This window comes from Dipodomys ordii, unplaced genomic scaffold (genome assembly GCF_000151885.1).
Source record: "Dipodomys ordii isolate 6190 unplaced genomic scaffold, Dord_2.0 Scaffold25, whole genome shotgun sequence".
Taxonomy (NCBI): Eukaryota; Metazoa; Chordata; class Mammalia; order Rodentia; family Heteromyidae; genus Dipodomys; species Dipodomys ordii.
Window position 1 is genome coordinate 21,427,070 of NW_012267241.1, and position 14,261 is coordinate 21,441,330.

General features: G+C 42.0%; 1 protein-coding gene across 2 annotated transcripts in view; it reads right to left on the minus strand.

Moving 5' to 3' along the window:
* Positions 1-2,374: 2,374 nt before the first annotated feature.
* The window catches only part of Colec12 (collectin sub-family member 12), a 169,914-nt gene continuing 158,027 nt past the window's right edge, over positions 2,375-14,261 (minus strand). For both annotated transcript variants that reach the window (XM_013014828.1, XM_013014827.1), the window contains exons 8-10: positions 13,670-13,779; positions 4,304-4,449; positions 2,375-3,022 (exon numbers count right to left, since the gene is read on the minus strand). In XM_013014828.1, the coding sequence (XP_012870282.1) occupies positions 3,003-3,022; positions 4,304-4,449; positions 13,670-13,779 (276 nt within the window). In that variant the 3' untranslated portion in view covers positions 2,375-3,002. The remainder of the gene's footprint in view (positions 3,023-4,303; positions 4,450-13,669; positions 13,780-14,261) is intronic.

Sequence of the window (14,261 nt, forward strand, 5' to 3'; positions counted from 1 at the left end):
GAATTCTGTCTTTACCACTCAGTGCTGGTATGACTCAGGAAATCAGTTCACCTCTCTGAGCCTAAGTGCTTGTAAAATGGGGAATGTGCTAGGCCTACCTTAGCACTATTGGGAGGACTGTCTGATAGAAACACTGGGCAGGTTATCAGTGAGCTGGGAAAGGGCCTTCACTTGTGGAAATTAGCACTTGCTAATATACATGATGATATCAGATAGTTAATTCCAAGTTTCTTCTGTAGACAATTTTTTTGTGATTTGAATTCAGAACCTTATAATTGCTAGGAAGGCACTCTACCAGTGAGCCACACCTCTAGAATTTTTTTGAGGGTCATGGGATTGAACTCAGAGCCTAGGCACTGTTCCTGAGCTTTTTGCTCAAGGCTAGCCCTCTACTACTTTGAGCCACAGCTCCACTTAAGGTTTTGAGGTGCTCATTTGTAGATAAACAGTCTCATGGCCCTTCCTACCCGTGCTGACTGAACCACAGTCCTCAGATCCCAGTCTCCTGAGTAGCTAGCATTACAGACATGAGACGTCAGAGCCCAGCTCTAGCTCCTTTTTATGTTTTTAAATTTGCACTGATTGTTTTTGAAGTAGGATCTTAAATCCTATCAAGATACCATATGGACTATGATATCTGCTGATTTTAAGCTTTCTTTCCTGAGGTGACAAGTAAAAACCATACCCATCATTTCTCTGTTGAGGTGGAGTCTCACCTGCTTGTCTATCCAGGCTAGTCTAGAGTAATGATCCTTCTGATTTCAGACTCCCCCATTGCATAGATATGTATCACTGTGACTCTTAGTTCAGAAAGGATCTTGTAGCCGGGTAACAATAGCTTATGTCTATAATCCTAGCTACTCAGGAGGCTGAGATTGGAGGATCACAGTTCAAAGTCAGCCTTGGTAGGAAATTCCATGGGACTCTCATCTCCAGTTAACCACCAAAAGCCAGAAGTAGAACTGTGGCTCAAGTGGTTGGTAGAGTGCTAGCCTTGAGCACAAAAGTTCAGGCATAGCACCCAGGCCCTGAGTTCAAGTACCAGTAATGGCACACATAAAAGGAGGAGAAGGGGTCTTAGAAACTTTTCTGTCCATGCTGCTTTGAACTGCAGTCTCATTCTCAGTCTTCTTACAGTTGTAAGCCACCAGCTAATGTAAGCACATGAAAGGAAAGAGAAGTGAGTTTTAGTCTATCAAGGTTCTTGAGCCTGAAGAGGTCTTTTAAGTCCAGTGTCCACCTCATGTTACAGACTTCAGCAATTCAAGCTCAGGTGACAGTGGGTATGGTCAGTCTGATCTGTTTCATGGGTGAAACAGTAGGGCAGAAAGATATCGAGGACATGACTACTCTTGGCTTACAAAATTGTCATGAATGGTGACCACAGGCAAACAAGATAGTTCACATGGCCACAGAGGTGATCACTGGCTTTCTTATTCTACCTTTTTATTTGGATTTGGTAGCAGCAAATTCTGCCTTGGAGGATCCTTGTGAGGAGCTGGTTGGTATCTTAGTTCTGAGCATCAGTTACACTTGTGCCTCATTTCAACCTGGTGCATGTCAGACTCTTCAAGAATGAAGAGTAGATGGATGACAGGCTCAAAATTCATCAGTGTGGCTAGAGTTTACTTTTGCATTCATCTGGCATGTGCCTTGGAGTTCAGTTTTGGAAACTGATGTAAAGATCAACTTTTCAGGGAGCTTCTAGCTGGTTTGCATTTTTCCAGCATCACTACGTTTGGTGGATGTGACATGCTCCCAAGCATTGGCTCTGGTGTAGGTTTGACAGAAAATCTATTCACATGTCAGCTTTATAAACCAGGGCTTTTTTTTTTTTTTTTTTTAGTGCCAGTTCTGGGGCTTAAACTCAGGGCCTGAGCACTGTCACTTAGCTTTTTTGCTCAAAGCTAGTGCTCTACCACTTGAGTCCTAGCTCCACTTCCAGGTTTTTGGTGATTAATTGATGCTAAGTCTCAGGCACTTTCCTGCCCAGATTCCACTTCAAATTGTAGTCCTCAGATCTAAGTCTCTTTCTTGCTGGCTAAGATTATAGGAATGAGCCCCTGGGGCCTAGCAACCAGGGCCTCCTAAACAGCCAAGTTGGTGTGCTCTGCCTTTCACAACAGATGTCTTTCTACCAGCTCTGCTCTACCAAATTAATTTAGATTTACATTCTGAATTCATACTTTATCAGGCACACCATGAGTGAGGCTGCTGACAGGCTCAAGGCATGAGCCCAATTGCATGAACCATGTAAATGCTCAGGCTTAATCTTCACCAGCAAAAAGTGCAAGAATATTCTGGACACCTCAAATGATTCACTCCTTTGAGGAAATGATACATTAAAATACATATACACACATATTTATTTTTAAGACCACAACTGAATTTTTTTTTTTGCCACTGGGTAGAATTAAATCTGACAAGAAACCCTCTGAGATTTTATTAGTACCACTGTTGTTTTCTTTGGCTTCATGTATTATATTCATAAAATGACTAAAAGAGGGAAAATAATTGTAAAAGGAAAATATTTTGTACAAAAATACCAAGTTTTAAAAGCTCTTTAAGTATATTTCATATTACTAAGAATTGGCCTATATATCTATATATGTCTGCATAGTTTTCCTACATCTGGGATTTTAGAAATGTAAGGTACTGTTTACACAGTGTGTAAGTTCTTTGTGTAGCGCAACAACCGATGAGTCTTTTTAGTTGGAGTATTCCATACTTTGAGTGATTTAATTTGCATAATTGTGTGATTATTGGCTGAGAAAAATCTCTATGTGATTCAGTCCATCTGCACACTGAGAATCGGTATCGCTCTGGGGGGACATTTCAGTTTCCAAGTCCTTGGATAATGGCAAATGCTAGCTGACAATTTTTAGTATTGGTTTTCAGTGCTTCTCCCTCCTCCAACATGGAGAGAAGGTAATGAAATCCAGAGTATTCTTCACCTTGGAGAGCCCCCTGAAGGTTTGCTCAGGTTATTACATCACCATCTGTTATAATGCAGATGATAGGTCTAGAAGAAAGAAATAGGATGGAGTTAGAGGCATCTTTAGGAACAATTCTATTAGCTATTATTTAATAACGTTTATTTTTTTCCCTTTGATGAGGGACAGTACTGGGCCTGGAACACAGGACCTCTCATTTGATAGGAAGTGTTCTATTTGAGGCATTTTCTCTAGTCCTTTTTGCTTTAGTTTGTTTTACAGATAGAGATTCACATTTTTTTCCTTAAACTGGCCTCAGACCTCAGTCACTTCTACCTCTGCCTCCTGGGTATGTGTGGGATTACAGGTATATGCCACCATCCGTCACCCTAACATTATTTGCCTTTTCAAATAAGTGTGTAGAAGTACTTATTCATAGTAAGCTAAATTCCTTCTAGGAGGAACCTATTTTGGGGAAAATAGTCCCTTCTCAACAACTCCCAAATGTCTAAGGCAAAAATGATTAATTTGGTTTAGTTGTCACCACTGATTATAATCTAGTGCCTAGATATCCATGTCCCTCAACTAATCAGGCTGTGGCTTCCTTACGTGCTTTGGGGTCCCTGAAGCAATTATCTGTTGAATGGGCAGATATATAATTGGTGCCCCAGTTACTTGCAAAAATAATTTGAGCAAAATAATGCCTAAAAGGTTTTGTTTACTAATGGCTAAAAAAACGCCAGCTTTATTAAAATGTAATTCATCAAGCGTTCAAATGACCCATTTCAAGTGCTGAATTCAGTGTTTGTTTTAGTATACTCACAAAGCTGTACTCTGAGTCTTTGATAGAGTTTTTCATCATCTTCAGAAGAAACCTCATTCTCATTAGCATTCCTTCCCCACTTCCCCCGTCCCACCAGCAACTTCACCATCTAGTTCTGATGAAAACTAACGTGCTGTTAGGCAAGAGGGATATATATTAAGTAAGATGTTAGCTAGGTATCTTTTGAAAGGCCTCTGGCTTGTATCTATCCATTACCTAGGACAATCTCTGGCCTGCAGGAAATGCTCAGTAAATATGCACAGAAGTATTGCTTGGCCAGGTATGGATATTGGTCTACCATATTTTAAAGAACAGTTAGATGATAAGTTATTGACCTAGACCTCTAGGTCTAACATTTATTGAGTACTTCTTAAATACCCAACACATTTATCCACTTGTCTGGGTCCTCACAACCATCTCATGGAGAAAGTATTATTATTCCACAGAGGTTAATAACCTACTCTGCTAGTAAATCACAGAAACAGAACCTGCACTCAAAGCCTTTCTCACCACCTCTCCCTCACATTCCAGCCATGACATAACTTACCTGTCTCCCTGTTTTTTTCACAAATGAAGTTATTGATGTCTTCACACTGGAAATCGTTCCACTGCCCGGCATAAATCAAACCAGCACAGTCTTCTCCTGGCCCGTGGCCATGTCCCCAGTTATCTGGTTGTCCAGCTTTCCAATTTCTTTGTAACAAAAGAGAAATTGAGTGTTATTTGTACGGTAATGCAGAGGTGTTCTTTATTCAGAGGGAATGTAAGAAGCAAAACTGAAGCATTGTTCCTGGAATGAAAATGCATGATGGAAAGAAAAAGCAGTGCATGCACTTGTTCAGAATGATGAGCAACTGTTTTGCAGAGTAATGTGCAGTGTAATACCTCCCATTGTCATTTTTGCCATAAAGAAATTACATTAAGATTTATCACTGTGAGGCCAAGGGATTGAATCCTTTTTTGACATAGTTAGATGAATGCCTTTCTAATGTATTACAGAATGCCGACTTCTGGACATGTAAGCATGTGCATGAATGCACATATACTAAAAGTGCGGGGTAGGGGGAGTGGGAGGAGGACTCTTTGCTCTTTTTTTCCTCCCATCCTCCCTCCTTTCCTTCTCCTCCCCTCTTCTGTGTTTTACTCACAAGGATCCTTGTACATTTCACTGTCTTGTCTCCAACAAGTTAAAGCCTCAGGAACAGAAAATGAGAGACCCTTCATATGTGTTTATATGAACTTAGTTTCATTGGTTAAGTTGAGGGTGGTTGCTTGCTTTAGAAAGAAATGGTAATTAATTTTTACTGGAAATGACTCCTATATTTCACTAGCTTTTTGGGGAGAAGGGTTCTTAAAAACAAATTTCCTTTAGGATGAGCTCTTCTGGGGCTTAACAGCTTGGATGCTCTTGTTTGGAACAGCACTTTGCCAGAGTTCACAGTTTTTCTTTTTCTCTTTCTTTTTTGGTCTGTTGTAGGGCTTGAACTCAGGGCCTGGGTACTGTCCTTGTGTTCTTTTTGGTCAAGGCTAGCACTCTACCATTTTGAGCCACAGCTCCACTTCTATTTTTTTTTTTTTTTTTGGTGGTAAATTGGAGATGAGTCTTATGGACTTTCTTTTTCCAGATTGGCTTTGAATCTTAGCCTCCTGAGTAGCTAGGATTACAGTATGAGCCATTGGCATCTGGCTGAGTTCACAGTTCTTGATTCTGTTTCTATGCAATAAATTAGATGTACTTACAGACTATATTTTTCTTTGGGGGGGGTGTATATGTGCTAGTACTGGGTCTTGAACTCAGGGCCTGGGCACTGTCCTTCATTTAGCATTTTTGCTCAAGGCTGGTATTCTACCACTGGGGCCACACCTCTACTTCCAGCTTTTTGGTGGTTAATTAGAGATAAGAATCTCATGTACTTTCTTGGTCCAGGCTGGCTTAGAACTGTGATCCTCAGATCTCAGCCTCCTGAATAGCTAGGATTATGGGTGTGAACCACCAGTGCCCAGCTCGAGACTCCATTCTTGAGGGCACTTCTTTAAGATGCACTTTCATGAACAGGAGCTCAGGGTTGCTGCTTGTGAGAACACACTGGCCTCTGGGGAGGGTCTGGAAGAACATCTGCAGCAGGAGATGCTTCCCACCAATTGTGACTCACACCCATCAGCAGACAGGTGCTGTCAGGTCACCTGAGAAGAGAGCTCACATAGCCCTCTATCTGTTGACACTAAGACCAGCCTGATGACTTCATAGATGGTAGTGTGAAAAGGCAGGTGAAGCATATAAAGAATGAAGCAGCATGGTAGACCGGATACCTCCAAACAAAGGGTATGTTTGGGGATTTTAAATAATCACTTCAGTTAATGAAAAAAAGGATAACTTAAAGGAAACTATCAACTGTGATAGTAAACATGGGATAAAACTAAGAGGAAAATTTAGAATATTGTCATTTACTACTTAACAGATATTCATAAAGCACCTGCTATGTGCCAGGCATAATCCAGATGATGGTTGCACAACAGTGCAGAGTATGAGTCCCAGCTTTCATGGAACTTACAGAACAAGTAAGATGGATTAAAACAAGAATCTCAGACAAAGCCAGGCATGAGTGCTCAAGGTTGCAGTCCTAGCTACTTGAGAGGTAGAGAGACCCATGGATTGTGGTTTGAGACCAGTCCAGGCATAAAAGTTTGTGAGATTCCATCTTACCCAACACGTGGGCATGTGGTGCACACCAGCCATCTTACTGACAATGGAAAGTACAAGTAGGATTGCAGATCAGAGCAGCCTAAATTGAGACTCTATCTTGAAAATAATGCAAGAAAGGGCAGGCAGACTGTTTCAAAGTGGGAGAGTGTGAAGCCCTGAGTTGAAACTGCAGCACTTCCTTAAAAACAAAACAAAGCGAAAAACCTCCTAGTGATTACAGATAAAAATAAAATTGGAAAGAAAAACTTTGAGGCTGGAAGTGTGGCTCAAGTGGTAGAGCCCCGGTTTAGCAAACATGAGTTCAGTCCCTAGTACCACAAACAATGCCAACAACAAAACTTGGTTAACTTCCTTGGACAATTTTTTTTTTTACATATTTCTGTCCAACTTGCAAGGCAACTCTGGAAATGTCAACAATGCCCAGAGTTTGAGCTCATTAACGTACATTTTATTCATTTCTGCCAGTATGGTGAGAGGGATGGATCCTAATTTTGATTACAGAATTTGAGCTCTGATGCTTCATTTTATTTATTTATTTATTTTTGGGTCTGGTCGTGGGGCCTGAACTCTGGGTCTGGGCGCTGTCCCTCAGCTCTTCAGCTCAAGGCTAGCACTCTTCCAGTTGAGCCACAGCGCCACTTCTGGCTTTTTTCTTTCTTTTTGCTTATGTGGTGCTGAGGAATCGAACGGAGGGCATCAGGCATGCAAGGCAAACACCCTACCACTGAGCCACCTTCCCAGCCCCTGCTGCTTCATTTTATAATGATAGGCTACTTGACAATGATTTCTCAGTTTACTGGTAAACTGTATAGATCTGGCTCCTTTGCAATAAGAAAGCCTGCTTAATATTATCCTCACATTTTTCTTTTAAACCATTTAAAGCTAGATAGGTTAAAGAAAAGGACTTATCAACTACAAAAGATAATTAAGAGATAAGAAAGGAGGTAATCTTTATTACCTTCCTCCACTGGCTTTTCTGGGTCACAGGAATTCATATACAATAATCAAGGTTTTCCTTTAAGAAGGGAAAATGAGCATTCATTTTTGCAGGGGTGAGGGGAGGTGCTGAGGTAGAACAGCATGGAGGAAGGAGGTAGCCTAAAGCCAGCTGCAGCAGCAATGTGCACAGTCTCCATGCCTTTTTCTGGAAAAGCAACAATTCCATGAAGTGACTTGTGGGAACATCTTGTGTGTGTGCTTTACAGTGGAACAGCACATGTCAGATAAACACAAGGTATGTGTTTTGGAGAAGAATGTCAGTTTAAATATTGCCTCTAGAAGGAATGGTTGAACTTTGGCCTGCAAATCCCCAGCTCTCATATTATAATCCACATGTCACAGCAACCCAAAAAGTAAGTACACCAAGAACCTTGGAAACACTTAGACCGATGGCTCCAGTGAGCTGGAAACACACACAAGCAAATCAGCTGGTGGGTGTGGAACACCTCCAGGTTTTTGGGGTCACCCTAATGGAGACAGAACATATGTTCCCGGTCTGGGGAATAGTTCCTTCCAACCTCACAACTTAGTACTTTCTCGTCAACCACGAGATTAAAGCTACAAGGCCAGCAGACTTCTGCTGGGAAAGGCTTGGCCTCAAAACAGGAAGATATTAGTGGTGAGAAATGTTTCTTCACAGTAGAATGTTATCCCATGATGAGGGCTGTAGTTGTAGAAAAGTCCTTTTGTATGACCTGGGCTAGTGCTACTCTGTTTTTTTGTTTTTTGTTTTAAAGGGGGCTGGGAAGTTGGCTCAGTGAAAGTGCTTGCCTTATGTGCATGAGGCCCTGGGCTCGATTCCTCAGCACCATATAAACAGCAAAAGCTGCAAGTGGCTCTGTGGCTCAAGTGGTAGGGCACTAGCCTTGAGCTGAAATGCTGAGGGACAGCGCCCAGGCCCAGAGTTCAGGCCCCACAACTGACCCCTCCACCCCAAAAAAGTGAACATATACCAGTATAAATTACTGTTAAATTAGAGGAAGCGGAAGAGTCTTTTCTGGTCCCTACTATCCTGTGAATTTATATTGTAAAAACACAAATATGATGTGGGGCCATCTATAAGGACAGAAAGCTGTTGTTTAACCTTTGTGATATAAACATGATATAAACACGTGACGGGTATTCCGCCAAATAACATCCACACAGGAGAAAGGGAAGAGCAGATGCAAGGGGGTTGGGGATGCTGGGGGAAGACTCACAACTCCGGTGGTTTAGTAGAGTGGGTGAGGAAGCCTGCTGCTTGGAGCATGTGGGCACAGCCTACATCCTCTACCTTGCTACTTTGGCCCAAGTAAACTCTTAACAGGGACAGTCGGCCAAATGACACATTCTATCAAGAGTAAAAAGACTGGCTTTGATATGCCCCTGGTTTATCTTCTTTCTATTTCATTGCTTTCTGCTCTTTCCTGTGTGTTTCCTTGTACTTGACTGTGTGTGTGCACAGTTAAGTGTCTGTGTGTGTTTCTGGGGACAGAACCGGGAGCACCTAAGTTCTTTCTACTTAAATTTGTTCTTTTTCTACCCTTATGAAGTTGAAGCTGATTTTCAACTTTTCAGAACATGTTTTAATGTATGTAATGTAAGGCTAACAATGTACTACTACTAAACATGCACTGTTTCATATGCATCTTATAATTTTATTTTTTGTGGGTCATGGGGCTTGAACTTTGGGCCTGGGCGCTGTACCTGAGCTCTTCAGCTCAAGGTTAGTGCTGTACTACTTGAGCCTCAGTGCCACTTCTGGTTTTCGGGTAGTTAATTAGAGATAAGAGTCTCACGGATTTTCCTGCCCAGGCTGGCTTTGAACCATGATCCTCAGATCTCAGACTCCTGAGTAGCTAGGATTATAAGCGTGAGCCACTGGTACCTGGCTTACATCTTATAATTTTTGATATCTTGTATAGCTTTTGTGAAACATTTTCCAGAATTTTGTGATTATTTTTTGATCTATGGTTTATTCAGAAGTGTCATATAATTTCCCAAATATTTGAGAATCTTACAGATATTTTTCTGTTAGTTTCTAATTTAATTGTTTGGAAGCAGGGAACATACTCTATAAAAGTAGTCTTTTTGGGGGTGGGGGTCTGGTCGTGGGGCCTGAACTCTGGGCCTGGGCGCTGTCCCTCAGCTCTTCAGCTCAAGGCTAGCACTCTACCACTTGAGCCACAGCACCACTTCCAGCTTTTTTCTTTTTTCTTATGTGGTGCTGAGGAATCAAACCTAGGGCCTCATGCATGCAAGGCAAGCGCTCTACCACTGAGCCACCTTCTCAGCCCCAAAAGTAGTCTTAAATTTATTAAGACTTGTTTTATAGTCAAGAGCATGTGGTCTACTTGGTGAATGTCCTATAAGCATGAAAAGAAAACATTTTTTACAGTTGTTGGGAGAAATATTTCACAACTGTCAATTCAGCTAAGTTAGCTGATTATCCTTATTGATTTTTCTGCCTACATGTTCTATCAGTAAATCTTTGAAGTCCTGCTCTTTTTGATATCATATTTAGGATTAAAATGTTGTCTTTGTGACATAGCCTCAGAAATGGGCCACAAAAATAGGTAATTTTATTGTTATTATTAAGGTGTTACAACAAAGATGTTACCATTTCACAACTGGGGTACAAATGGGTCTTTTTAATGTGAGTACAGGGATAATATTCCCGTATTCCAGGGGGAAAAATCCATTAGCTGGCTTATGGGGAATAGTGCAGGATAATTCAGTGAATGTTAGATGATGGTGAATGGGTCTCAATCTCTAGACTAGAGACTGTCAGCCAGAAATGAAATTGCCATATGTCTATGGTGAAATGGAAAAATAAGGACAGCACCCTCCTTCTCCAGGGATTGCCAGATGGCCAACTGTAGGTATTTAGTGCCCATACTGAGGTTTCAACTCAGAGCCTCCTGCTCTTTGCGTGGCTTTTTCATTCAAGGCTGATGCTCTGTTACTTGAGTCAAACCTCTACTCCTGGCTTTTTGGTGGTTAACTGTAGGTAAGTCACCTATTATTCTGCCCATGCTAGCTTTGAATCCTCAAGAGTATCCCGGTTTACCACTGAGTATCCAGGTGAGCCACAGGTGGCTGGCCATTTTACTTATTTCTTTTGTATGTTTTTTATTGTAAAAATACTGTACAGAGGGGTTACAGTTACATGAGCAATGCAGACCTACAGTATGTGAGAACTTGGCCTGGGCATTGTCCCAGACTATTGCAGAGTCCCTCTCATGCAGTCCCTTTTCTCCAGCTGGTCCTGCCTTGTCCTAGCCTAGCAATAGCACAAGGCTCAGTGAGTCAGTTGAGGAGTTCAGGGGAAATAAACCTAGCTTCAGGCCTGTATGTGCTCTATGCTTTGGGCACCTATTCCCTGTCATGTTCCTTTTTGTCTGTTTATTCCACCCCTGCCTTTCTGAACCAAGTCAGAAATAACAGAAGAAGCTGGGTGCTGGTGGCTCAGGCCTAGAATCCTAGCTACTCAGATAACTGAGATCTGAGGATCATGGTTCAAAGCAAGATCAGGCAGGAAAGCCTGTGAGATTCACTTTCAATTTACTACCAAAATACCAGACGTAGAACGGGGCCTCTAGTGGTAGAGTGCTAGCCTTGAGAGTAAAAGCTCAGGGACAGTGCCCAGGCTTTGAGTTTAAGCCATAGGACCTACGAAAAGAAAAGAAAAATGCAGTGGAAGGCCTGTTAGCCTTTGTATATTTCTTCCTTCACAGTAACCACGAAGTCCCTAAGTAATTTGAAAAGGGCTGTGTATGTGTTGGAGAAAAATGGTAAGAAGAAAGCTGTGACACTTAATTCCTCTGTGGTAGAGGCAAGGTCTGAGATGATGCCAGCCCCATCAACTTATAGGTTTAAGAGAATTGGTACTAATCCTTCAAATGTTTAGTACAATTCAGCCATGAAGGCTTCTGGTCCTAGTTTTTTCTTCCATGGGAGATTTTTGATCACTAAATCAGCCTCTTTATTTATTATTGACTTGTTCAGGCTTTCTGTTTCTTCTTGATGCAGTCTTGTTAGGGTGTGTGTTTCTAGAAATGTGTCTTTTTCTAGGGACACCTGATTTGCTGGTATATAATAATTTCACTCAGGGCCTTGACCTCTTGGGAGTAATCTCTTAGGTGTCTGGATGTAGAGAATGACTGCTATGGGCAGGAGAGAGACCTCAGAAACCCAGAAAAGGAATATAAAAATAAGTCTGGATAGATGAAGAAGTACTTGGAGAGACTGGTATTGATGGAAGGCCATTAGAAAGCCTGCAGCCCTTCCCAGGTCTCAACAGGAAATGTTCTTATCTTCCTCACAAACTTGCTGTGAGACTTGAGACAGAACAAAACAAGAATTGCATAGTAACAGTACTATTTTAACATGGTAATTATGATCAAAATAAGAATACCACCAATACCTGGAGGTGATATGTCTCGAGTACTTACCACATGGTAAGCCCTGTATTAAATGGCGTGTGTGTGTGTGTGTGTGTGTGTGTGTGTGTGTGTGTGCATAAAAATCTTTTTCAAAATACACAGTGCTTTGGTCAAGTATGTTTTACACACAGGGAGGGGCAGATACTACATGGTGGAATACCTCACCAGGGGGAAAGGTCTTCATAGCTTTGAGTGCAGGGTCACGTCCTGAACCCCAGCTCTCAGTTGATCCTAGAGTCTTTGCACTTCCTCTGGATTTTACTGGCTCTTCTGCTGATATGTGCAGCATTTATTGTTATGTGTCAAATTTATTAGCCTTCAGTTATTGAGATTTCACACAATGTCTAATTCCTTGCATTTAGAATTTGATCTGGGAAGGTTTATATGCATATGGGTGGAAAACAAGAGGCACAAGCTTTGCTGTGAGAAGAGAGCAGGAGCTGGAGCTTTGGGGGGCCAGCTGGAAGGCTGGGGCTGCGGACAAGTTCTTAGTAATGTGTCTGGTGATGTAATCCTGGGTAGCAATGTTTCCAAATCACCCAAGAGTCCAGGCAAAGTTTCACCTTGGAAGAGCTAGCATATACACTGTGGTGTTCCAGCTCAATATATTCCATGAGGGCCAACCCAGTTTCTTGGAGGAAAGCTAAAGAATGAATTTCTTGGTGAATCTAACATAGACTTTTCCTTCATTTATTGGGATGAAAAAAATGGAGATGACTTTTTCTTTGAAAAAAAAATCCTGGCTAGCAAAGAAAATAGGTTTGTCTTGTCTTTAATTATCTCTACCTCCTGTTCTCACTCCCAGCCCTCCATGGCTGTGTATAGATGACAATATCCACAACTGTTTTGAGTCTCCCATAGTTCATCCCTGCTATGCTAAGTACCAGAGAATTCCTGAGTGCCAGAGTATGTTAGGGCATAACTTCCAAGTACAGAAGAGCAGATAGAGTATCTATCTACCAGGTCGGCAGATGCTCACTTTTGGGGCAGACCTAAGATCTCCAAATGATCCATATCAACATTTGAGGATATTCTTCAGATTCATCCATGTTGAGAACAAGGTGAGAAGAAGGTGGATTTAAACATAAAAAACTCTCAGGGGAGGTGGTACATGCATTAGACTGAATTTGCCTTAGGCCCCATGCATGAAACATGGTCTCAAAAGGACAAAGCTGTCTGTTTATGTGTGCATTTTTTAGAACTATCTGGCTTCTCTATCACCTCTGACCCAATGCTGCTATTCCACTGATAGAAGTCTTACCACAATGCCTAAAACAGCTTCTTTTTCTCCTCTCCTGGGTAGAACAGCCCCAGAAGGCTAGGCTCAGAAAGAGCTCTGGTGGCAAGGCCACCAGAGAAGAAATGGGATTCAAATGGGTAGAATTACCTTTGACTTGTAGGGGAGGGACCTGAGAGCTCTAAAGTCCTTTAGTAGATGGTTTTCCTATAGTGCAACTTTTGAGTCTCCTGGGTTTAGATACACCAATAGTAGTGGGCTGAAAGGAACCCTCAGTTGGCAAAAAATTATCTGGGTAAAAGCAGAATATACTTAAGATTGTCTAAGCTTCATTACCTTCCTCATAACAGAAGAATATGACTGTGTAGTTTTATGAGTCTTATGATTTTCTCTCTCAGAAATAAAAATTCATTCCATGTAAACCAAAGAGGAAAACTCTATTGGACAGCCTATCACCTGTCAGCCAGTTTCCCCTATGGATATAGGCAACTGGTTTCAGTAGATAGAAGAGGGAGTATCTGAGCACCATGGAGGTTTCTGAATACTCACTTGTAGTCTGCAGGTGTCCCATCCAGCCACTTCCACTCGTTCTCCTGCTCTGAGTCTGTGAGGCCAATCCAATGGCTGTCCCTCCCCACGATCTGTTTCTTTATCCATTGCTGAAAAATAAATCAGAATGGGCGCATTACTATTTCTATCAAGACTAATGATGGTATTAATATCTGAAAGATTGTTTTCAACATTTGGGATAAAGGACACTTGAACAAGGGTGTTTATGACCATTTTTAGATGGTTTGCCATCCTCTTTTTTTGGGGTGGGGGGGTCCGGTCTGGTTGTGGGGCCTGAACTCTGGGCCTGGGCGCTGTCTGTAGAGAGCCGCGTGCAGCCACACCTGGAAGATGGCGCCGGCTTCCGCCCTCCGCCTTCCCGATGGTGAGTGCTCTCTGTGGTAAACAACTCCTTATATGGCTAAGGCAAAGAATCTGGCTTGCTTCCGAGCACCTGAACCTATTGGTGGTTCCCACGTGGCGTATCAGGGTTGGCCACCCAGCGGGTACTTAAGGCTGTGGGGAATTCTCCCCGGGGTTGGGGTCAGAAGATTGCTCAAAGGTCCTGAATAAACTGCAGAGAGAAGAGTTC